The sequence below is a fragment of the Candoia aspera genome, chromosome 2 (assembly GCF_035149785.1).
Source record: "Candoia aspera isolate rCanAsp1 chromosome 2, rCanAsp1.hap2, whole genome shotgun sequence".
NCBI classification, from domain to species: domain Eukaryota; kingdom Metazoa; phylum Chordata; class Lepidosauria; order Squamata; family Boidae; genus Candoia; species Candoia aspera.
In genome coordinates, this window is record NC_086154.1 from 230,819,508 (window position 1) to 230,843,832 (window position 24,325).

Sequence of the window (24,325 nt, forward strand, 5' to 3'; positions counted from 1 at the left end):
AAAATGTAATAGTTCCTCACAACCCTTAGATTTTGACATGTTCACTATATAGCCATGCCTCATTGTTTACATAGCAAAATTTATTCTAGTGAATTTCCTACATTTAATTATTTTCACAATTTGATTTACCAGCCTGTTCTCAAAATCAGAACTGAGCTTGTTTTAGTTTTTCACGGATTACTCTTCTTTACTAGCATCTCCATGGCCTAGTTGCATTTTAAATGTATAAACTAGGGTGCATGAATTAAAAGGAAAGTAATGATAAGGATAAATGAAGCATTCCTTTATTTCATTATACTTTGCCAGAATCCTAAATAACAGAGACTGGCCTGAGAATGGTCTGAAATGCTCTACTGTTATGGCCTGCTTCCCCAAGGGCTCCACTATGGTAAAAATATGGTAAAGATAAAGGTTAAGGCAATGGGCTAGAATCCAGGAGACCATGAGTTCTAGTCCCACCTTAGGCATGAAAGCCGGCTGGGTGACCTTGGACCAGTCACTCTCTCTCAGCCCAACTCACCTCACAGGGTTGTTGTTGTAGGGAAAATACGAGGAGGAAGGAGTATTAGGTATGTTCCCTGCCTTGAGTTATTTATAAAATAATAAAGGTGGGATAGAAAATAAATAAATAAAAATAAAAAGAATCTGCGAAACAGTTTGCTCTTAAGAACATTGGGGCTGGCCAAGGGGGAGTTTTTCAAATCAGATAACTTAATATTTATTTGAAGAGTACCCTCTTGCTTCCAAGAAGGAAGCTGTTGTAGGAAGTGCTACCATTGCATGGTGCAAACTCGGATGATGATTTGGCATACAAAAAATGGAAAACCATCTTCTTTGAATTGAGCTTGGTGACATGGCCTGGCCTGATTGGGCTTTTAAGAAGGCAAAAACTGAATTCCCATCAACATCCCTGCTTATGGGAATTCATCGTAAGTGGAAATTCTCAATTTTTAGTAGAACTTGTGCTGCATTTTGGAACAATGTAAATTTATTGGTTCAGTTTGTTCAACAAGTTGTTTGTTAATTTGTTGGATTTACAGTGTTTGCTCTTGGAATTTGTTTTTGCTGACCAGTAAGAGCTTCATCCAAATATATGACTTGTTACATGAATCAAACTAATTTCATTATGTCATACTAGACAGTAGAACTTAGCTGACCATGGCAGATCTTAAACAGTTAAGCGGGGTCAGACTTGTTGAGTAGACCTTGAATGGGAGACCACCATGACATCTCAGAGCTATCGATCGGAGTAGGAAGTAAAACAAAATCTCACCAAGAAGCAATGACAAAGTCTATTTTTGACAATATATGTCAATAGGATCACTAGAAATTGAGCTCAGTTCAAAGGAAACCATACTTTTAATAACAATTTAAAAGTCATGAGGCATATCCAAGACATACTGTGTCTAACATGGGTCCCATGATATCATGATGTTAAGGAAATTTCCAAAGTCTTCACTTTTGTTGTCAGCAAGGACATATGCATATGTTCTTATAATAGATTTCCAGAGTCTGCATTATACATACTATGGGAATCTGGGGTTTGAATATTTTCAGCAAAATATCACAAGAACATTCTGGATGTTTGCAATGGAATCAGCAGTGGACATGGAAGATAAAAGGGTGGATGCTTCCACATTAACTTATGAATCTATAGGGACATATGATCCAAGATATTCTGATTATAAACGAGCTTTAAGATGCATTTAAGATGACATAATCTGTGTTTGTGCACCACTGCTGCACAATCCAAATCATGTGCATCAAGGAGAGTCCGGTAGTTCCAGACTGATGGCTCCTAGAACTTCCAGCCACTGTTCTGGTAGTCGGTCTTTTCCTTCTTAGTTGATTTCTGCAGTAAGAAAGAGAGAAGAATCAGCAAGAAAACGTGGAAGAATGATACATGGACAGTGATGTCAACTGGGCCTCCATGAAAGCGTATGAAGGACTGGGACAACTGTATAATTAAGCGGCATCCGGAAATGCCCTCCGTGGTTCTGGATCTCCAGGGGGATGCACAGTCTGCACGATGCAGGACTGTTCCCGGTGGTGTCTTTAGAGACCTGTTTGGTATAATCGGATTTTTAAAAAACATGTCAGTACAGAGGACCCATCTGGGAACAAGCGCTGCAATTTCCGCTGGCCTGAGAATGTTAGTGCCGATGGCTGTTCAGGGCTGGAGGCTGGGGGCACGGACGCTCTTGCAAATATTTGCAGGATGTGTCACTGGCCGTGTGGAAGTTGGCTTGAAAAACACGTCTCAGGGTAGGGACTGGGTCAGAAAGGCAGCCCCCGGGATGGGGCAGGAGGCTTAGCTGCTAGACCGACGGGCGGGTGGGAGCTCGCCCAGCCTGCGAACGTTTGGCTCGAGGCGGGCGAGCGTGTCCCCGTCGTGGTGGCAGAGACTCCAGGGCTGTCGATAAACAGGCTCTGACTTGTTGGGGCAGTCAGCAGCGGCTGGTAACCTTTCTGCTCGGAAAAGACGGAGGGGGCGAGGTCCGTCGAAAGGAGCATCTTGCTGGCTAAGCGGGTTGTGGGGCTGCAGGGCGAAGAGGGCGACGAAGGCGCGCGACGCGAACGAAAAATCCTCAGTCGTCCTGCGTGGTGCAGGCGATGTAGTCCAGTCCGCAGTTTCCGTCTCTCCTCAGTACTCTTCGTCTCTGGCAGCTGCGGAGGGCGGAGAGGCAAGCGCACGGAACAGCCAGTTGTTTAAAATCCTTCTAGAACCGTTTCTAATTCCCCCTTGCGCCGGGGAAGGGAGAGCGGGAGGGGGAGGAGGAGCCGGAGGCTGGTGGGGGGAGGCAGCCAGCGGAGAGGAGGAGAGAGCAGCCTGTCCTGGTCTCTGCGTGTCAATCACAGGGCGGAGGTGTGTCCGATCTCGCAGCGGGCCAATGGCGTGTGTGTGTGGCGGCGTCTCCATGGTGACTGGGCTGTTCCTGGGGAGGCTGTGATGGGTTGACAGGTGCGTGACAGTCGGAGCTCTCTGCAGGCATGTACGGCAAAGGCAAGAGCAACAGCAGCGTCCCGTCCGACAGCCAGGCCAGAGAGAAGTGAGTACAGCCCGCTGGACCGCACAGCCTGACTGGGCGGGGAGGTGGGCGCGCATACGCCCCGCACAAAGTAACTTTACCGCTTATGAGAGAGGGGGCCTCGCTCGAGACCGGGGAGCTTCACCCCGGCGCGGGAAAGAAGAGGAGATCGAAGAGGCGGAGGGGGGCAAGCTACAAGTCGGGGTGGAGTGGAGGGTATGTGCGGCGCTCCCGAGCGTGGGGAGAGAAGTGTGCCGGACCTCGTTCGGCGGGGTGGGAGCGGGTCTCGGGCGCTCTTCCCCGTGTGGGCTGGGAGCCGGACAAGACGGGACGTGTCTCCTGTGCTTCTCTTGGGCTCCCGCTGGCGAGGAAAGACTGTAGCTTGGTCTGAGGGGAGAAAGTGGTTCCAGCAGACGGCGTGGTGGCTGGCTGCTTGGGAGGCGTAGAGTCGGATTAGCGCGGAGGCTCAGGGTCCTCTCCCGGTGTTTTGATTTTGTTTCTGTCAGCCTTCGCCTCCGTGGTTTATGGTGTCACTTTGGGGGAGGGGGAAGAAAATGGTGTTGGAGTAACTTTGGTAACAAAAGAGTCGGTGCCGTGTGCTCGTGTGAAGCTTCCGCTGGAGGGAAAGAAACAAAACCCTCAACTCCGCGGCACTCAACTCTCTCTTCTCCCGCTCTCCCCGTTCCCCACCCCCCACCGAGGATCCAGGGTCTTTTTCACTCCGTACCTTTTTTGCACAGATCTGTAGCTCTGATCCTTTGAGTCTAGAGGGATACGTGCTGTATGCATTTCAAAAATACGACGAAGTAGTTTGCAATTTCTTTCTTTCAAGGGCCTGGTACGCAGGAAGGGCTGTTAGTGAAATCGCGATTTTTGAGGGAAAATGTGGAATCGAATTGTTGGAAAGCAAAAGAGAAGGCGTTTGTTAATAAGCGGTTGGGGTTGGAGAGGATTTGGAGATAATCCTGGGGTGATAGACGTGTTGATAGCAGTAATGAATACGAATCCCTTCAGAATATTGATAAAGATACATTCCCTATCTACAGAAAAGTATTTAATTTCAATGCAAAATTATTTTATCAGTTACAAAAAAAATCAAAACTTTTAAACTAAGCATGAAGTCTTCTTGTAAACAGAAAACATGAAATAAAATGTAGATAATATTTGCTATCAATAATTAGCTATTAGTCTTTGGGAGGCAGTTAAAGTAATAAAGAATCGAGCCAAGTGATCATTTTAGAAAGTAGTTTTAACAAATTACTAGTTAGCAAATGTAAAAGACTGCTTTTTGTGCATTAAGTTTGCTTGTGAATTAAAAACCTTGTTAAAGTTTCAGTTTTCACAGTGTTGTCACTTAGTTGTAGTTATAACTTTCATTTTCCTCACTGAAAGTAGTAGAACACAGAAGATAGTTGCTTATGAAGGTTTTCTTTTCTTTCTTTTTCTTTTTGGTTAGGATGTGTCCTCCAGAGAAAGAAACTATTTACTGTGTGTTTTCTTTTCCTCTGAACAGACTTTAGTAAAGTAGTGTGTTAGATACAGGGTGAAGTGTCTGAGTCAGGGACTTCCCTCCAGAAAAGGTTCTGATATATGTGGCCTTTTAAAATGTCACCATACATAACTTTGGAACTTTTATACAACATGAAAATGAATGTGCAAAGCAAGATTGAGAAGTTTCCCTTCAGGCACTTTGCATTGAACCTTCACCTAAAGATTTTCCTCCTGTAGCATTCTGAAGACTAGCATTCTGAAGACAATAGTTGCTTCCTGATTCCAAAGACAAAGAAGTAAACCAAATAATTTGTCAAATATTTGATATTAGCACAGAAAGCATGCAAAGATAGGGACTGAAAAGTAAAATTTGAAATAGAAATTAATGGATGTTTAAAATTCGAATCAGTGAATCATATAAAGCTCAGCAGGTATACAATATTGTATATGTAATAAAACTTACATCTCTTGGGACAAAGCTATATAGCTGTACTTCTGATTGTTATGCATTCTTTGACAATTCATACATTTGCATTAACTTATTAATGAAAGGCTGGTTGAGAACAAATACAAAATAGCTATTTTGGGTGAATCTTTGTATAGAATTTTGATCCTGTTGGTATTCTTAAAAAGTCTGCATGTTTGAAACATTGTAGGACTTGATCAGTATGTAATATCACAAGGTACACTGAACTATCACCAAGTAAGGAATACCCTTTGGAGTGAAGTTAGGGGAACTGCTAGATGGTGCTGTTTGATCTAAGTACATTCATCTCCCCATTATTTACAGTTTGCTATGCTGGTCTTGTAGGTTCCCCCCCCCCCTGAACCTATGCAATATTTTAAAATGGTAAATCAGAAACTTCTCTGATATAAGCAGTTTAGAATTGGAGGGGATGTTTGAGTCTGTCAGATAGAATAATGGAGACAGTAATGTACATTGTTGTAAAATCATTTCTATAAAGCCGTTATTTTATTGTCATTTATAATATATTTTTGTTCAATATGTCTGTAGCATAAAGTCCCTCCCCCCTTCTTACTCTAGGGATAAAGTTCAGAGGAAGGAAAAGAACATAATTCTAAGCTTTTTATAAGTTTATGGCCTGAGCCACTTGAATCTTAATTAAGGATTTGAAAAATCGTAAATTCTGGTAACATTTCGTGTAAATTTTGCTAGGAAAGAATGCTATTGCTACATGTTTTTGGAATTTAAATTTTTTTTATGTAAGTATGCACAGGCTGTGTATAATAGTGGCAACTAGTCTGTTTAAGGATTAACGTCCATTCATCTAAAGGGGTTAAATTTGTTTAAGTGAATCCATGATTAAAAAAGGTGATTATACAATTTTAAGCATGTTCATGCAGAAATCAATCTCAGTTTCAATAGATCTTGCGCATACATAATTATGTTTTGGATTCTAGCTTGACTGCTTAGATGCTAGAAAATTTATGTTCAAAGATGATAGAATACGGTTTATTTCCTTTTACCAGTGAGAATGTATTTAGGCTAGTTCATCTTTGGTAAATTAATATTATATACTGTAAGAATTAAATAGACAAGGACAGTTCTACTGTGTAAATCTGTGACCTAAGAGTATGCTCGTGTTATAAACCTGTTGATGATGGAAGACTTATGTGCTTATGAGTACGATTTTATGTTTTAAAGACTGAATTGGAGTGCAGTCAATTTAACTTTATGTCTAATTATTCACTCTCAGACATGTTTTGTGTTTGTGTGTGTGTGATGGTGATACTTATTATTCCAGGAAATATTTAAAGCGACAATAATTGGATTTTCAGACTGAAAATGCATTTTGTATATTTGGCCACTGTTTCAAGTTTTCTTGAAGCATAGATTAAGATTTTTTTGCAAATTCTATAAGTGCTTGTAGCACTCCATATGAGTTCTCTGATTTCTTGCTAAGAATTCATACCAGCATTGTTCTCATAACATAATTAACTGATTCAATGGAGGAATTTAGTGTTTTGGAGAACATTAAAAAGGGGGCCATCTAACCTCAGGAGTGTTAAATTTAACCAAAAACAGATTCATGGAGTTAAAATAACTCCTCTCTTCATGGGAACACCTGTAGAAGTTGTAAAATTAAGATAAAGTTTGCATAAATGTTATTCCCTTGTCCAGATTTCATTAGATGCAGTGAATTTGTCCATTATTTCAGGGAGCAATCTGGATGGAAATTTGATCTGTTGTATCCAAAGTTGGCTCCATTAATCAAGGTTTTTCTGCAATTTGTGTCTTTCACAGAAACCTTAAGATTACTGCCAGATTTCTATGAAAATGTTTTAAAATATCTGTTACATTTTAGTTAATGCTTAGATTAGGTCTTGTGTAGGATGCCTGTGAAAAAAGCTCTGACTGCTAATCAAATAAATGAAAGTCCTGCCACAGGGAACTCATAGTTCAAGAAATTCAGAAGCCTTGTGTCTGCATTCTCTATGCTTATGCTGCCGTTATCCTCTTTCCATCTCACCATGCTCAGATTAAGCAAATATGTCTTCAATTAACCATAGGTCTCTAATCAAAGCCAGAAACTATCATTACTAAGATTAAAACTAGGATTAAAACAAGCAGATACCTTAAATTCAGGTTTGTATTTGATGTAAAATACTTTCTTGTCCAGATTCTCATAATTGTAATTCCCTGTTTGATATAAACAGTAGTTAAGTCAAGTTTTTGAGGTAATTGTGGTCTTCCTAAGGGGACACAGAAAATCTATTTATTAAGGGGGCAGAGAAAATCTATTTATTAGATTTATTTCCCATCTTTCAATCAAGAGCTCAAGGTGACATACATAGTGTTCGGTGCTCTTAGTTTTTCCCATAACAACAACCCTGTGAGGTTGGTTGGGCTGAGAGATACTGGGTGACCCAGAGTCACCCAGTGGACTTCTTTGGCTGAAGGTGGACTAGAACCTGGGTCTTAGTGCGCCTAATCCAGTACCTTCACTGCTACATTACATAGTCAGTCAGATATACATAAAAATGCCAGAGACGTGACTTAATGTTCAACCATCAATTTTAACACTTTGGGATTTTGGAAACTTTAGTTTAATTTTGGTTCTAACAGCTTTAGTTTTTTTTAATCCCGCCTTTATTATTTTTATAAATAACTCAAGTCAGGGAACATATGAAATACTCCTTCCTCCTCCTATTTTCACCACAACAAGAACCTGTGAGGTGAGCTGGGCTGAGAGAGTGACTGGCCCAAGGTCACCCAGCCGGCTTTCATGCCTAAGGCAGGAGTAGAACTCACAGACTCCTGGATTCTAGCCCAACCCCTTAACCACTAGACCAAACTGGCTCTTCTAAGCAAACCATGTCAACTCTGAAAATGCAAAGAAAAAGTAGAAATATTTTTAAAATAGAAAATTAAGTCAGAATGAAATGCAAATACCATTTTTCTTTAAACTGTTAAGTGAAGTGCCATGAAGTGAAGACAATGTCTTGTGGAAGTACACTATTATGGGATTTAACTTTCATTTCAAAAATTCCGTTGACTTGGAAATGCCTCTTCCAGTACAGAGGAAAATGCTTTTCTAGCTGCTTAAAATAGGAAAGGAATATTTTTACACATAAATATGGGGAAAATATTAAATCTGATAGTTTACTTATTTGTATTGCTAAATATTCATTTTGGCATGCTTTACTCAGAGAACTTAAAACAGGCAGCGTTTTACCTTGTCTGGGCAGGGAAGCTAAGCAGGATCAGGTCTGGTCAGTACTTGGATGGGAGATCATTCAGAAATGCAAGCTGAAAGCTACACTTAGAAGTAAAAAATTCCAGAAGCAGGAACAGCAAACTGCTTCTGAATTGCTGCCAGGAAAAGTACAATGACATGTTATGAAGTCTCCAGAAGTAGCACTTGACTTGAAAGAGACATTACTTACTGTTGATAAAAGTGAAGAACCATTATTTGTATTTAGCTTTGGTGACTTCTCTCTCTCTCTCTCAATGATCGTAGTGTTAAGGATTTGATGCATTCTAAATGTTTTCTTTTGAGAAAACAGCAAAGCTTGAAGATTGTATGAGAAAGAACAAGATTCAGAGTAAAATAGGAAAATAAGCTCATGTCCTTAGGTTATTTAAATCATAACAGAAATGCAAATTTCCTCTACCAAATTAAATGTTCAGTAGTGTTAGTGAGATATGGAATAAGCATTTGAAATGAATGCCAGTTAAGACCATTTTGTCCTCTGTGTTTTTTCTATTTTTATAAATATATTTTACAGTTAATTCAACAGAACCTTATTACAGCTCTGTTAGACTCAAATACATTTTAAAGACGACATTTAGGAAGCTTATTGCTGACAATATGGTGTGGTCATATGCAAAACTCCAAAGTTCAGTCACTGAATTTTCTGGAATGTTCTCTTTTTTCTTCCATAACTCTGATCTGGCTGTTCTGAGGATGGTTCATTATTTAGAAATGGTTCTTCTAGAACAGGAGGTGATTCATTGTATTGCAGACATGGCCAGATGCCAAGCAAGGTCCAATTTAGCCTGGCCACATCTTGAATACTGCAAAACATGTCCTGTTCCAAAACAGTTCTGGAAAAGAACAAGTCATTGCCATAACGAGCAGATTGATGTATTCTGGGAGAAAATCAGAATGTGCTATGGCCAGAAATGTTCTGTAATGGGCCTCAAACTTTTGAACATCCTTATATGATGCTTAAAATGTAAAATTGATGAAGTCATGTGCTGTAATGGCTCCTTCTTGGACAGAAGTTTTTTTTTCCCCCTGAAAAAACCATTAGTATTTGGCCTGTCCATGTTCTGTTGAACAGTATACTAGTGGTTTATAAATAAACAAGAGAACAGATGAAAGTGATATTGTGTACTTTTCTAATGACAAATATGATATGGTAAGGTTAAAAGAACACATTTTCTCCATCACAGAATCAAAGTGTTAGAAGGTGCCTCCCCCCTTCACTGAGCAGGAGGAAAGACATCTAGTCCACCCCCTGCTCAGTGCAGGATCTGCTAAAGCATCTCACAAGGCATTCATCCAGCCACTGGTTGAAGATCTCCAGTGGTGGAGAACTCGCTCCTTCATGTAGCAGCATGAAGCTCATATAGCCAGGAAGCTCCTTGTGATACTAGCCTGAACCTACTTCCTTGAGGGCTTCACTAACTGGTTCTGTCAATTAGATAACAGTGTAAAGAATATATCACTTTCTGTATTTGAACAAGCATTTCTTTCTCATAGTTCTGTTTGGAAGATTATTTAGAAATGTAAGCTCTTATCCTGATTTAAATGCTTACTCATTTGTAAATTAAGTACAATTATTTAATTATATAACATGACGTGTGTCTTGAATAGTTAAAGCCTTGGTTTGATTCTTATTTAATGAGCTTTTATCCTGTTTTTGCAGTTTAACCCAGAAGGAATTGGGGAAGGCTTATACTAGTTCTCTAACAAACAAGTTAGTAACTGGTTCATGCATCGTTCTAAATCAGGGGTTGGCAACCTTTTCTTAACCAGGGATACAACTTGCTCAGCTGAACAATTGGAGGGCGCAGGATGTATTCTGATAACATGGTGGTTTTTGTTTTTTCCCAGAATCTCTTTTTTGGCCTTTTTGTGGGGCATTAAGGGTGGAAATGGAAGCAGGAGTTTTCTGGGAAGCAAATTGTTTGGCTGTTTCTAGGAACTAAATCTTCCATAATAGAAGGAGAAAGTTGGCATGGTCCAGCAGGGAACAGAATTTCAGGAGTTCTCCAAAGCATTCCACCCCCAACTTGGTGAATTTTGCATATCCCTGTAAAACAACAAATAAATTGAATGTCTGTATATGGGAAACTTATGTACAAAATCTGGAATACTGGATTATATTAATTCCTTTACGTTTATTGTTAGGCTTCACTCGGATCAGTGCTTGGACTAGAAGGCTTGCAGTCACAGAGATTCAAGGACACTGCTCTGATCAATTATTGTTGCTGCAGACTCTTAAATACCCTTAAGAACAAAATCAGTTACTGCCTATTCTAAGATTTTAGCCCTATATATCAGAGTCTAAAGGTTCAAAACCTGTACCTCTTTTTTCCCACCCTTATGTCTTAATGGGGCCGACCAAGGGCAAGGTGGATGGATGATATTCTAGAGGTGACGGACTCATCCCTGGGGGAGCTGGGGGTGTTGACGACCGACAGGAAGCTCTGGCGTGGGCTGGTCCATGAAGTCATGAAGAGTCGGAAGCAACTAAACGAATAAACAACAAATGTCTTAATGGACTGAGAGCTGCTAGTTTCTCAAAATGAAAACTGGTTGGCATCTGCACATGGTTGTTGTAACTAACAAGTTTGCTCTCAGGCCCTTGGCTTCTGATCTTGCCAGCTCCAGCCCTCACATATTGTAAAACTGTACACAAAATTGGGAATTAAAGAGCTGTTGGGATTAGAATCCTAAAATAAAATGGTCCTAATACAAAATACGTTCCTTGGAAATTGTTTTATTAATGATAGTAAGGGGACTATTAACATTAAGCAAACCCGCTGTATACACATCCTCATTAAAGTAAGGTGCAGTCCTAAGTTCCCCATTGATTTTGCATATGGGAAGCAAGCAGGGAAGGTTGCGAATGGTGATCATGTGATTGCAGGACGCTGCAACGGTCATAAGTCTAAGCCGGTTGCCAAGCGCCCAAATCACGATCACATGACCGCGGGGGTGCTGCAATGGCCGGAACTTTGAGGGACGATTGTAAGTACCACTTGTTCAGCACCATCACCACTTCAGTCACTGAACGAGTGGTTGGTAACTGAAAACTATGTGGATAATTTAATGTTTATGGGATTCCAGCCTTACCATTAGCGATGATGTAGCTTCTGTGTTCCTGTAATTAACTATAAATACCACAGGCATAAACAACTGAAAATACTAGTTTTCCAGGGTCGGATATATACAAATCTTAGAAACACTTTATTTTAAAAGTATATTTAAAATACATATTTAATGCCAGTCATATTTTATAACAATGAAAGCAAAGCACAGTTTTCCTATTTTGCACATCCTTTTTAAACGTTCTCTCTTACTATCTGTAGTCTGAGCCACAGTTTGTGTATTTATTCCAACTAGTTTACTCATTCAGATTTAGGTTGCAATCCATATATCATTTGGACCAGTTCAAGAAGATACACACAACTATGAATTGCATGTTCTCTGTTCTTTTGTTCAAAAAGTACTTGCTTTGCTAATTATACTTTATTCAGTATGTCAATAATTGTCCCCTTAAGATTACATTCATGGTGACAATAAGACCACCATTAAATTTTCTGAATTGATTCCAGCTTAAGTCACAAATTTACCACAATTCAGGTTCACAGGGGAATATGTAGATAATTGCTAAACCCTGATTTAAATTTTACTAAAATAGTCTTGATAATATTTATTTTTGATAAAACCTTTTGATTAAAAGCATCTACATGTACAGGAATATGGAATAGTGGAAGGGAAAATGGGAAAAACAAGTCAAAAACAAGTTGATCTTAAATATATCCTACATAAGTTTGTGTGTCAATTTTTAAAAATTATTTAAAACCCATTGCTGACAATTAAATAGCATAATGGACTAGAGAAATCTGTCTCAGATTGGGCACTGTGGATCTGCTGTATTTTGTCTTGATTCTGCAGGCATAACCATCCACTGTGATGACTCCTTAGTGGGGATTTATTGCCTCTTGTGCCCCTGTGGGAACCTCTGGTTCTGGCCTACAGACTTCCTTTCTTGTTCCTTTCCCAATTAATGTTTCAGGAGGAAAACAAATTTGTACAAAAATATACCTTCCCCCTTTAAAAAAAAAAAAGAGAGAGACTTTCAGATAAGTAAGATCTGGGTACTAAACAACCAACCTTCTCAAACTGCATGCTGTGACCCTACTCTCCAAATGGCAATTGGGAGAAAAAGTGGGGGGGAGGGAGAAAAGTTAAATGGACCAATGAGGATACAAATATTTTAAATGTAATAAATGTGGCAAGAATGAATGAGAAATAGTTTGCAATGATTGCATAGGGGTCTTTCATTCCTCACCACCTCCAACACACACATATAAACACAAATCTTGACTGAATTTATATAAACCACTGCCATGTGGCCTTGGTGGATAGCCTCATCTTTTCAGAGAGTGCACTACTGAGTATGTGTATAAAAGATTTTGCACCCTTCTTGTAAAAGATACCATTTAAGAAGCTATTATATAAATACTAGGGTACGCGGTGGCGCTGCGGGTTAAACCGCTGAGCTGCCGATCGGAAGGTCGGCGGTTCGAAACCGCGCAGCGGGGTGAGCTCCCGTTGCTCGTCCCAGCTCCTGCTCACCTAGCAGTTCGAAAACATGCAAATGTGAGTAGATCAATAGGTACCGCTTCGGCGGGAAGGTAACGGCGTTCCGAGTCATGCTGGCCACATGACCCGGAAGTGTCTATGACAACGCCGGCTCCATGGCTTAGAAACGGAGATGAGCACCGCCCCCTAGAGTCGGATTCGACTGGACTTTACGTCAAGGGAAACCTTTACCTTTACCTTTTTATATAAATACTAATTTTGTTTCAATTTATTGATTATGTGCCATCAAGTTGTTTTTGACTCCTAGCAACCACATAGATAGATTTTCTCCATCTATCCCTAACCTGTTCTTTCAGGTCCCTCAACAGTGCACTCATTGCCACTGTAACTGAATCCATCCACCTTGCTGCTGGTCATCCTCTTCTCTTTCCTTCCACCTTTCCCAGCATTAGAGCATTTTCCAGAGAGCTGGGTCTTCGCATAATGTGTCCGAAGTAGGATAATTTGAGCCTGGTCATTCGTGCCTTGAATGAGGAACTCTGGGTTGATTTGTTCAATGATCCATCGGTTTGTTTTCTTGAACATCCATGGTATTCTCAGGAGTCTTCCCAACACCAAAGTTCAAAGGCATCAATACTCTTCTCATCCTGCTTCAGGAAACTTTTGTTTCCATATAGTACCACAGGGAATACCATGGGTTGCACAGTTTTGATCTTTATAGGTATAGACACATTGCAATGTTTGAATATCTTTTCCAAGGCCTTCATGGCTGCTCTACCAACTGCTAGTCTGTGGGGTATTTCTTGACTGCTTATTCCTTTAGTGTTGATGGATGATCCTAAAATGCAGAAGCTATCCACCACTTTGATACCTTCATTGCCAATTCAAAGGCTGGTTGTTCTACTGTTGTCATTAGTTTGGTCTTTTTTATACTTAATTTTAGTCCCATTTTTTCACTGTGCTCTTTTACTTTTAGTACTAAGGCTTGCAGATCCTTCGCATTTTCAGCTATCAGTGTCATCAGCATAATGCAGGTTGTTGAAGTTTCTTCCTCCAGTTTTAAAACCCCACTCATCTTCTAATCCAGCTTCCCTTAATATATATTTAGCATATAGGTTGAGTAAGGGAAGAATATACAGACTTGTCACACTCCTTTGCCAACCTGGAGTCAGTCTGTTTCTCAATGTTCTGTCACTGTTGTGGCTTCCTGACCTGTATATAAGTTTCTCATGAGGACAGTGAGATACTCTGAGATTCCCATTTTTCTGAGCACTTTCCACAGTTTGACATGATCAACACAAAGACCTTTCTATAATCAGTGAAGCACATTCTGACTTCTTTTTGGTGTATGGCTTTCTCAGTTATCCAGTGTGCATCAACAATAATATCTAGTGTTCCTTGACCTTTTCTAAAGCCAGTTTGAACATGTGGCATCTCTGTTTCCATGCAGGGCTCTAATCTGCATTGGATGATCCTAATCCTTATTTTGCTAGTATGTGAAATTAAGGATATTGTACAATAGTTTGCACATTCTGTTAAGTTTCCTTTTTTGGCATTGGAATGTAGATTGACCTCTTCCAATCTGTTGGTCACTGTGTCGTTCTCCAGATTTGCTGGCATAGCTTGGTTAGAAACTTGATTGATTCTTCTTCTGTTGCTTGCCATATTTCAATGAGTATTCCATCATTTCCTGTAGCCTTCCAACTTGGCATGTTGATGTAACTTCATCTTCTAGTACTAGAGGTTCTTGTAAGTAAGGAATATCTTTTAAGATACCTTCAGTGTTGATGTCTCCACTGTATATGTAGTTACTATATGTCCATTGGCATCCCTTAGCATACCAATTTGAGGTTGGAACCTCCTCCTGAGTTCAGAGATCTTTTGAAAGACTTTCCTTGCTTTTCCATGTCTGTTTCCATCTTCTGTGTCTTTACAGATGTTGTTGTAATACTGCTTGTTGTCTCTTCTAACAGTTCTCTGAAACTCTTTGTTAAGTTGCTTTCTGAGATTTTTCTCTTTCTTGGCTTTGGCTTCTCAGCAATTTCTACGGTATGTTCTGAGATCATTTGCTTCTCTTTCCTCATTTTTGGCAGTCTATTTTCACATCCATCCAGAACAACTTCTTTAAGTTCATTCCATAATTCCTCTGGTTCTCTATCAATGAGGTTCAAGACTTCAAAGACTTCAATTCCTGATGTTCTCCTTGATTTTTTATCAAAGATCAGGAAAAAAGTTTAAAGTAATAAAATTAACCAAATGCCACCAGATAGAATGCTGGAAATTTTTTTTATTAGGTTGTTTAACAGATTTTTTGTTTATCATTGAAGTAATTGTGAATAAGTGATGTGAATTCCCTTCCATTTTAAATCATTTTCAAGGCAAGTAGATATTTCTGTCTTTTGTGTTTGACTTGGGTTTCTGTCCACCTCTCTTAGGAAATTTATATGGATATTAAAACTTAATTGCATTAAAAGCACACACATTATTTGCTCATCCTGTAGCATGCCTTTTATTCACATGATTTTTTTTTTCATTTAGCTGAGATATGTTCATGATTGGTCCTCCACATTGATGTACTAGGATATTTGTAGACATGACTATATTCTGGAAGGGAAAAAAACCCCTATCACTTTCTCAGCTTCAGTGGAATTGTCTTGGTTGCATGTTTATGAAGACTATAATGAAAATTGCTTTTTTATTTAAAGGCATAGATTTTATATACAAGGGAATAATAAAGGGGGCTGTAATTGGGCATTGAGCCACATTTAAAGCAAAGGGGGAAAAACAGCTTCTCTAGTACTCAAGTGGATATAACACAAGGTTTTTCGGTACCGTGCTACAATTATATACAGTCAGTGTTAAAGAGAACAGTTATTGTAACAAAATGATTGTTAACTTACTGTAGTTAACATAGTTATTTAAACTATTTCTCCATCACCTTATTCAGAAGTGAAATTTAAGTTACCAACCCTAAATACCAGCAGTAGCAAAATCAACTTCCAGAAACATTAGGACTGAATGACCAATTGCTGGGCACCAGACTGTGTTGAGGGTTGGAGCAATGGGAGGTTTGTAAGTCTGGGAAACAGGAAGTGTAAAGGTCAGCACATACAAAGTAGGCTGCAAAAGAGAGAATGACTATTGGAAATTATGAGTGGGTGATTGTGGATAGTGGGGAAGATGAAAGGAAGCTGGTGGTGACATAGAAGGACAAGGGGAAAGGCAGACATAGTTGGTCAGACTAGAAGTGGCAACTTAATATTGTCAAATTTTGTTGCATAATCTGGAAAGCATGTGGAACCTTATGCAAGCCACAGGTTATACCCTTATAACTGAAAGCAAGAGGATTTCTCATTAGATTCCCTGTTCTAATCCTACCCTGACCTAAAAATGTATTCCATTTATCTCCTTTTATAGATTGTCATTAGCAATTTAGGGAGTGTTTGATGGGGAACTTAATGAGTGCTAGCAATCCAGCTATTATTCTTTAGATTAGATCCAGGCTCAATAAAATCACTTGTCTCTTTCCCTATTGTCCTTGAGGAAAATTGTGTTTCTTAAAAAAGAAAACATATTTGTGTGGGTGTAAATATGCATAGAGGTAGCAAACAAACAAGTTGGAAGGTATGATGTTGAAACTTGCCATAAACCCTTCAGCCGGGCTTTAGAATATTCCAGATTCTTGCATATCATTTAATGTGGAAAAAGCAAACTTTCAGAATACGAACAGGAAGATTAGTGAAAAGCTAATAATAATGTTTCTTCATAAGCAGCAGTGGAAATGGAAATTCTGACTATTTTATTCAGCAGCCATTGGGAATACTTAACATTGTTTTCTGGTTTTATTTGATTCCTGGATGCTTTTTTTAAATAATTCTTTTAAAACAAAATTAAAATTAAATATATTGTTTTTTCTTCTTTTTCCTTTAAATTTATTATGGATTAGAATATTTGCAGTTGCTTAATTTAAAAAAAAACAAAACTTAAATTCGGATCCTTATACATGCGAATTTTACAAACTACATTGTATCTTCCAGAGCAAAACACCAGTAACAAAAATTGTTTGGGTATCTAACATCACTGTTTTTAAGATATTGCATGAGACCTCATTTGGAATTGCTTTAAAACCAGTTACCTTGGATTCTAAATAATTGGGGTGAAGCTTTATCGATAGCTTTACAAGGTTGAAAAATGGTGGCACTTCTGATCCAGTCTAAGACTGGAAGGAAGAATGCTTGGGGGAGTCATGCATGCATTAATTTCACCACAAACGCTAGGGGAATGCTATCCAATCTACTGGACTGAAGCCAGCATGAACGGGTAGTTCCGATAATAAGATGAACCGGCGATGTGCACAGTATTTAGAATTTTCTATAATAAGCAATATAAAAATAGTTCTAATAATAAAATTAAATACACATCAAGAAGAAAACATTGCAGTAAGAGACTGTGGTACATTTTATTAGTTGTGGAAGGTATGATAGGAAAATAAAAGAGGAATTAAGGAAAATGGCTTCATAACTGTCATCTTCCATTGAGAGAATACAAAGCCCTCTTAAATTATGCTAATTGGAGGAGTTATTCTGGCATACTACATTTGGACTCAGTTAAGATGCAAAGAAGAGAGGGTCATAGGTGAACTTCTCTCCCATAGCTAATTGCATCCCATTAGGGGGTTCTGCTTCATGGCTGAAAAACCTAGTTCTTCATATACTTCGTTTAATATAGTATATCGTTAAGCTGGGTTCTCTGTGTCCTTGGAATATTAACCATGAATGTGACCACCATGGAAGATTCAAAAGCCATACTTTCAATTATTTGTATGGTATTTGTACAAATAATTGAGGTTTTATAATGGGATGTGCATTCTGGTGGTTATTCTTGGAATCTTAAGTATAGGTTGATGCTTGAGCTATCAATTAATGTCCCCCCTTGCTTTTCTGATTTTATTTCTTCCACATAGTGTCCACCATCTTCTAATTCTGAAAAACTGATACAAATGAATTAATTTCAATGTAGTGAAATAAATTAATCAGAATTGAAAAGGAATTCTAATATACAAATAGTCCAGGGTTTATACTCTCTTGTAAAATATTCACTATCTCTGTCCCTTTAGGGAATAATTGGTCCTGCTTACTGAAGTCTCATTAAATTTCTGGCAACAAGTCACAGAATAAAAATTAATCTAATGTTCGACCTTCTTAATTCCCATTTTCCATATTGATAGCTGTGAATATTTAAAGTGGATGAATGAGTTAAAAGCGCAACATAGCATTGGTAGAAGAAAGATGATTTGCACTCATAGTTGGGGAACTTAAATTCCACTGAACCTCCAGATAGTCAGCAACCATTTTTATGTGTATAGTACAGTTATCGGGGGATGAGGGGTTACAAGAGCCCAGTCTCTTCCCCCACTCCATTCCCAGTCTGTTTTAACAAAGGAGCTGTAATGGAGGAGTAAATGGGAGAAATAGATTATTTCAGTTCCAGATCTTTAGATTTACTTACAACAGAGCAAGAACTCTCTCTATATATTGTTAAATCTAGTAATCTTGTCCTAATACTACTATTACTGCTACAACAACTGCTAATGATAAAGAAGCAGTAAATATGTCTCCATTTATTTCACATCTGCCATTTATTAGCTGAAGTTTTATTCTGTAGTTACTAGATCATTTCATCTCTTGTAGTTTTCAGAAGGCCAGTTTTTTCAAGGAGGACAAAATTATTTGTACTCTGAATCTTTCCGTTTGGGTAGAATCAAATGGATGGTGGAAAGTGGCTGATGGAAGAGATGATAATGAGGAAAGAGGTGTATATCCTGTTCTGATGCTAAATTGATTTTTAAACTGAAAGAAAAGTCTGAAACAATGTACAATATATTGAAGGTTTCAGAAATATTTTGCACATAACACACCCATATTTATTAAGTTAGTGTGAACTTTTTATGCAAACGTAAGTTGATTCTGACATTTCTTTCAAGTTTCAATTGAAGCACTAGTAATCAACCTGTTGATACTCAAATATTAAATATGCAGTGCATGTAATGGTGAAATAGTAGTAAATTGCAAATGTGCCAGTATGACAAGTTGTGGATTTGAATGTAATGAAAAATAGCTAGGAAAATCTAATCTGAAATGCTATTTTTGTCATTGCTTATTTAAACAAAGTAAAAACATATTGTACATTGTACCTGTTTGAAATGAGGTTATTGAGTGTGTGTGTGTACTAACTTTCCTGCATCTTTTGTAATATCTAAAAATTTGCTGAATCAATATTTATAGTTGTATTAAATAGTGAGTTGGTGAGTGGCAAAGGAGAAAGACAGAGCAGGAGCTCAAGGCCACAAGATGGGCCTCTCTTTGTTTTGGCAAGTGAATGAGATAATGAATTTCATGTTTTAATACTGTTTGTAAGAGATTAAGGAAGTTGGAGAATGGGGAAAACAAGAATTGAATAGTTTCTTTACTATGATGTCATTCCTATCTTGTGCTTCCTATCTTGTGCTAGCAGTTTAATAATTTAAGTTTTTGAATGTGAAACTTTGCAAGGTTGTTTGCATTTGTAATTAAAATGGTATTTATGCTTTCTAATGATGATTTTGTTTCAATTATGGGTGGGTACTCTTTAATTTCAGATGCCTTCTGCAAAAGTGATCAGTTCTGACATTTGATGAATATTTGTTGTTCTTCTGGAAATTGTGGAGTCAGCCTTTCTCTAGCCTTCTAGATGTGTTGGGACTGCAGATTGTCTTATAATTAACTTACATCCTCATCACTACTTGGCTGGACTACAGGTAGTCTTCACTTAGCAACCATTCATGCAGTGACCATTCGAAATTACAATGGCGCTGAAAAAATTGATTTATGACCTGTGCCTGAAATTATGACTGTTGCAGTGCCCCCACAGTCATGTGATCAAAATTTGGGCGCTTGGCAGCCTGCCCACACTTATGACTGCAGGGGCACTTCAACTCCCCCACCTGCCTATCTCCCCTACATTTGCTCACCCAGCTGTCTCCTCTCCCAGTTCTCCCAAGCTGAGAAGATAATGTAAGTTTCAGAAGACAGCGTTAAGAAGGGAGCCACATGGAAAGGAAACATTCGGCAGAGAAGCTGGGTCTGGCAGTGAGGTGCTTCTGCTTTTCCCATGGCCACTGAGTGAAAAAGTCAAAGGCAGGTACAGGGAACTAGGAGAGGAGGCAGCTGGATGAACGAATGCAGGCTGGGGAGGCTGGAGCTTGCTATGTTGGCTGGGCTGGATCTTCACACAGGTGGGCTAGGGAGTCTGGAGCTGGCTGCAGCCCCAGAACCATGCGGTTCCAGGTCTGCTTGCTGCCCTGCAAGGCAGGGTGTGGTGGGGAGATAGGTGGGTGGGGAAAGTTGAAGGCAGTGTTCAGGGCTGGGAGGGACCAAGCCTGGAATGGCTTGGATTGGGGTGGTTGCTCAGGCTAATGACCAGTAAAATTCACATTGTTTTCACTAAGCAATGCCATCTTGCTTTACAACCACATTGCTTACTGACGGAAATTCCCGGCTCAATTACTGTCATTAAGTAAAGGCTACCTGTACTGCAATGTGTTTTGCAAGGAACTGCCATTGAATACCACTCAGAAACTAAAGTTTGTGCATAATATATCAGCCTGCATGTTAGTTGGCACCAAGTAGAATTCAAAGGGCTGGTTTTGACTTTAAAAGCCTTGTTTGTTTGTTTGTTTATTGCCCACATTTCTTACCCCCCCCCCCACATTCCAAAGACACTTGGTGGCTTGCATAGTGTATAAAACCAAGTAAAACATCTATAATGATATAATTATAAAACAATATACTGTTTCATACAATTATATAACAGTAAAATGAACAATAAAAATAGAAAATAAAAATGGCCTGATAAAATCAGAGAAGGCTCTCAGGAACAACTCCATCTTTAAAAGCTTCCAAAATGTTAACAAGCAAGGGGCTAGCTTGATACCAACTGGAGGGCTGATACCTAGCATCATAGCAGCAGTCTGTAGCAGCACCTTTTAGCTTCAGTCCCCCCCCCCCCATCTCCCAAAAATGTGGGATAAGTAGCTGTTTCCTTTTGATCAAATTGGTTAAGCTGGTACTGGTAAGTATAGGCAGCCTTGCAAATATCCAAGCACCAAGCCATAAAGGGCTTTTATAGGTTAAGATCAGCACCTTAAATTGTACCCAGAAACCAATCAGCAATCAATATAGGGTCTGCAAAAACGGTGTTATATGTTCCTATGGCAGAAGCTGGAAAGCATGTGCACTGCCATATTTTGGACCAATTGCGTTTCAGAGTAGTTTTTGAGGGAAGCCCCAAATACAGCATGTTATAGTAGTCTAGCTGGGTGGTAATAAGAGCATGAGTTACTGTAGCTAGGTCCTCCTACCCAGATATGGTCCCAATTGACACACCAGCCAAAGATTGGTGTAGGCCCCTCTAACCACAGCTTCCACCTGCTGTTCCAGCAGGGTTTGTGAGTCCAGAAGAACCCCAAAGTTGCAAACCTGCTCCCTAATGGGTAGTGCTTGCCAACTAAGGAACAACTCTGTGATGTATTCACAGCAACTCAGACTTACTGAAGTTCAGCTTCCGCCTGTTCTCTGCCTTCCAGACCCTGACACCCTTCAGGCACCAGGAAAGGACATCCACAGCATCTCCCTCACAGCCCCAGATAGTGATGTACACTTGTGTATCATTTGTACCCTGAAATGTTGGATAACCTCTCCTGGTGGTTTCATGTAGTAGATATTAAAGAACAGAGGAGAGAGGACTGACCCCTATGGCACCCTTTACATCTGGGCCACTGAACCAACCTCTTCTCTCCCAACCTCACAGATTGGAAATGTCCACTGAAAAAGGACTGGAATTATTGCAGAACAATGCCTCCTATCTCCAGCCTCTGTAGATGGTTCAATAAGATACCATGGTTTATGGTATCAAAAGCCACTGAGACCAGAAGGGTTGTATTACCCCCATTCAGATCTTGACAAAGGTCATCTAAGAGAGCAACCAGTGCTGTCTCTGTCCCATACCTGGGCCTGAACTCTGACTGAAGTGGGTCCAGATAATCTGTTTCCTCTAGGCTGCTGCAGAGTTGATCCACCACAACCAGCTCAACAAGCTTTCCAACAAAGGAAAGGATGGAGACTGGTTGATAGTTCTCCAATACCACTGGATCCAGGGATGGCCTATGGTATTGAGGGAGGACCACAGTCACTTTTAACAGCTCCCTTCCTGTAACAAGCCATGGATAATTTCCTGAATCCAAGTTGTCACCACTTCCTGAAAAAGCCAGGAAGGGCAGGAGTCCAAACAGCAGATGACAACTCAGACAGCACTCTATCCACAGATCAGAAGGAGTTCCAGATAACAGGGTAAGTCCCTGCCCGCGTCACACAAAAGAGTCAAGACTGTCACGAATCTGAGTGACTTTATCAGCGAAATGCTGCATAGATTGGTCACAGAGGCCAATACCACACACTTGTCTAGTCACCACAAGGGAGGTGACAGCCTTAAACAAAGCTGCTGGATGGCAGCTCCTGATGGCAATACAAGCAGTTCTTACTAACTGACCACTTGTTCAGCGACCATTCAAAGTTACAACTGCACTGAACAAGGAGATTTCTGGCTGGTCCTCAAAGTTGCAGCCGTTGCAATGTCCCTGCAGTCATGTGATTGCAATTTGGGGGCTTGGCAACTGGTGCGCATTTATGATGACCACAGTGTCCTGTGGTCACATGGTTGCCATTTGCAACCTTCCCAGCTGGCTTCCAACAACCAAAGTTAATGGGGAAGTCAGCAGGAAATTGCAAGTCATCACATGACATCGCACTTAATGACCCATGGTGATTCGCTTCACAACCACAGCTGGAACTGATGTCATAAGTTGGGTACAATCATGTGACTTTTCACTTTATAACTGTGTTGCTTAGCAATGGAGTTGCTGGTCCCAATTGTGGTCAGTAAGTGAGGACTACCTGTAAGGGAAAACAGAGAATGCTTTGCCTCCTTTATCACCATAATCTAAGCCTGAACATGGACACGTACCTGTGCTTGGTTGGATTCACTCCTAATCTTTCTCCTCTGATGCTCCAAGCATTGTTTCTGGCACTTCATTTCTCAGAGTGGCTCGGTAAACCAAGGCCGCTCCTGAGATTGGCAACAAGAAAGAGGCTGCTGAGGATCAATAATATCCAACACCCAGGTAGCTTTCTGATGCCAGGTACTTATCAGACACTGAACAGAACTGCCTGTCTGAAAGCTGGGAAAATCCCCAAATGCCCTTTGAAAACCAATTTGATCCATTAAGTGCCTCGGGCAGACCATCCAAATTGATCCTACTATCCTATGGAGGTCCTTGGAGGCTACCAATAGAAACCAGGCCAGTGTATGATCTGACCATGGGAACAGGATATTGAAAATTCCTTCCTTCTCCAGGTCATTCAACAACCATTTGGAGATAAACACAAGATCTCAAGTGTGACCATCATTGAGCTGGAGATAATCTGAGAAGCCCATGTCTCTATGGGGGCCTCCCAAGCTTTACCAGAGCAGGTTCCCAAAGTCAGCAAGTTGAAGTCAACCAACACCAAAAGTCAATGGTGCTCAACTGCCAATCCCACAACTAGCTCAAGAAGATTGTGAACGGGTTCTGCAGGGCAGTCAGTACACAAGCAGGACCACTAGCTTGTCTCTACAGCCCAGTGCAGTAAACAGGCACTCACATCCTACTATTGCCACAGCAGTGTCCTTGGTCATGGATAAGATGTCCTTCACTATCAGAGCAATCCCTCCCTCCTCAGCCATGGTGCTGAGGTCGCTGAAGGACATGATACTCAGCTTGGCAGATCTCTGTAATGGTGACATCATCAGTATCATCCAGCCAGGTTTCTATAATACATGTTAGATATGGCATTTAACCATCACCACTTTTGAGACTCATGGCACCAGCAATCTAACCACCTGGTTTTCAGGGTTGGAAGAGGAGATCACCAGAAAATTGGAGAGCTCCCTTCCCCTGCAACAGTCTTACATGGCTTGGTGCTTAGGTATCTCCAGGACCATCTTCTCTGAGTGGAATTGATCCATTCAAATACTGATTCCCAGGAAAAACTGCTAGTGGTTCACCACTTCCATGAAATGAAGTGTGGGTAAGGTGCAGAAATGCAGTTTTTCAGCCTCCGCCTAGAAATAGATTCACGCTCATTCTAATTGCTTGTCAGAAGTTACTGAAAAGAGATGGCTTCTGGAGATGTTCGGAGGCTAAGATAACACTCTGTGTATATTGTTTAGGAAAATAATCTTGTGGTGTTTTTTAAAACTACTAAGCTATAGTTTTGTTAATTTAATTATTGTTTTGTTTACTATGAATGGTCTAATTATTGATGTATGCTGCTTGTTAACTGCCCAGGAGTCCTTGCAGATTGTGGTGGTATATAAATTTTATAAATAAATTTCCACCAACATAGGGAGTTCTTGGAGTTACGG

The 24,325-nt window shown here is 39.9% G+C and overlaps 1 protein-coding gene across 13 annotated transcripts in view; it reads left to right on the top strand.

Annotated features, from left to right (window-relative positions):
* Positions 1-2,871: 2,871 nt before the first annotated feature.
* SSBP2 (single stranded DNA binding protein 2) overlaps positions 2,872-24,325 on the top strand; it is a 162,554-nt gene continuing 141,100 nt past the window's right edge. For 2 of the 13 annotated variants that reach the window (XM_063295465.1, XM_063295471.1), the window contains exon 1: positions 2,877-3,050. In XM_063295465.1, the coding sequence (XP_063151535.1) occupies positions 2,992-3,050 (59 nt within the window). In that variant the 5' untranslated portion in view covers positions 2,877-2,991. Of the gene's footprint in view, positions 3,051-3,076; positions 3,246-24,325 lie in introns of those variants that run through there. The other 11 variants (XM_063295467.1, XM_063295472.1, XM_063295469.1 and 8 more) reach the window with 8 other exon arrangements.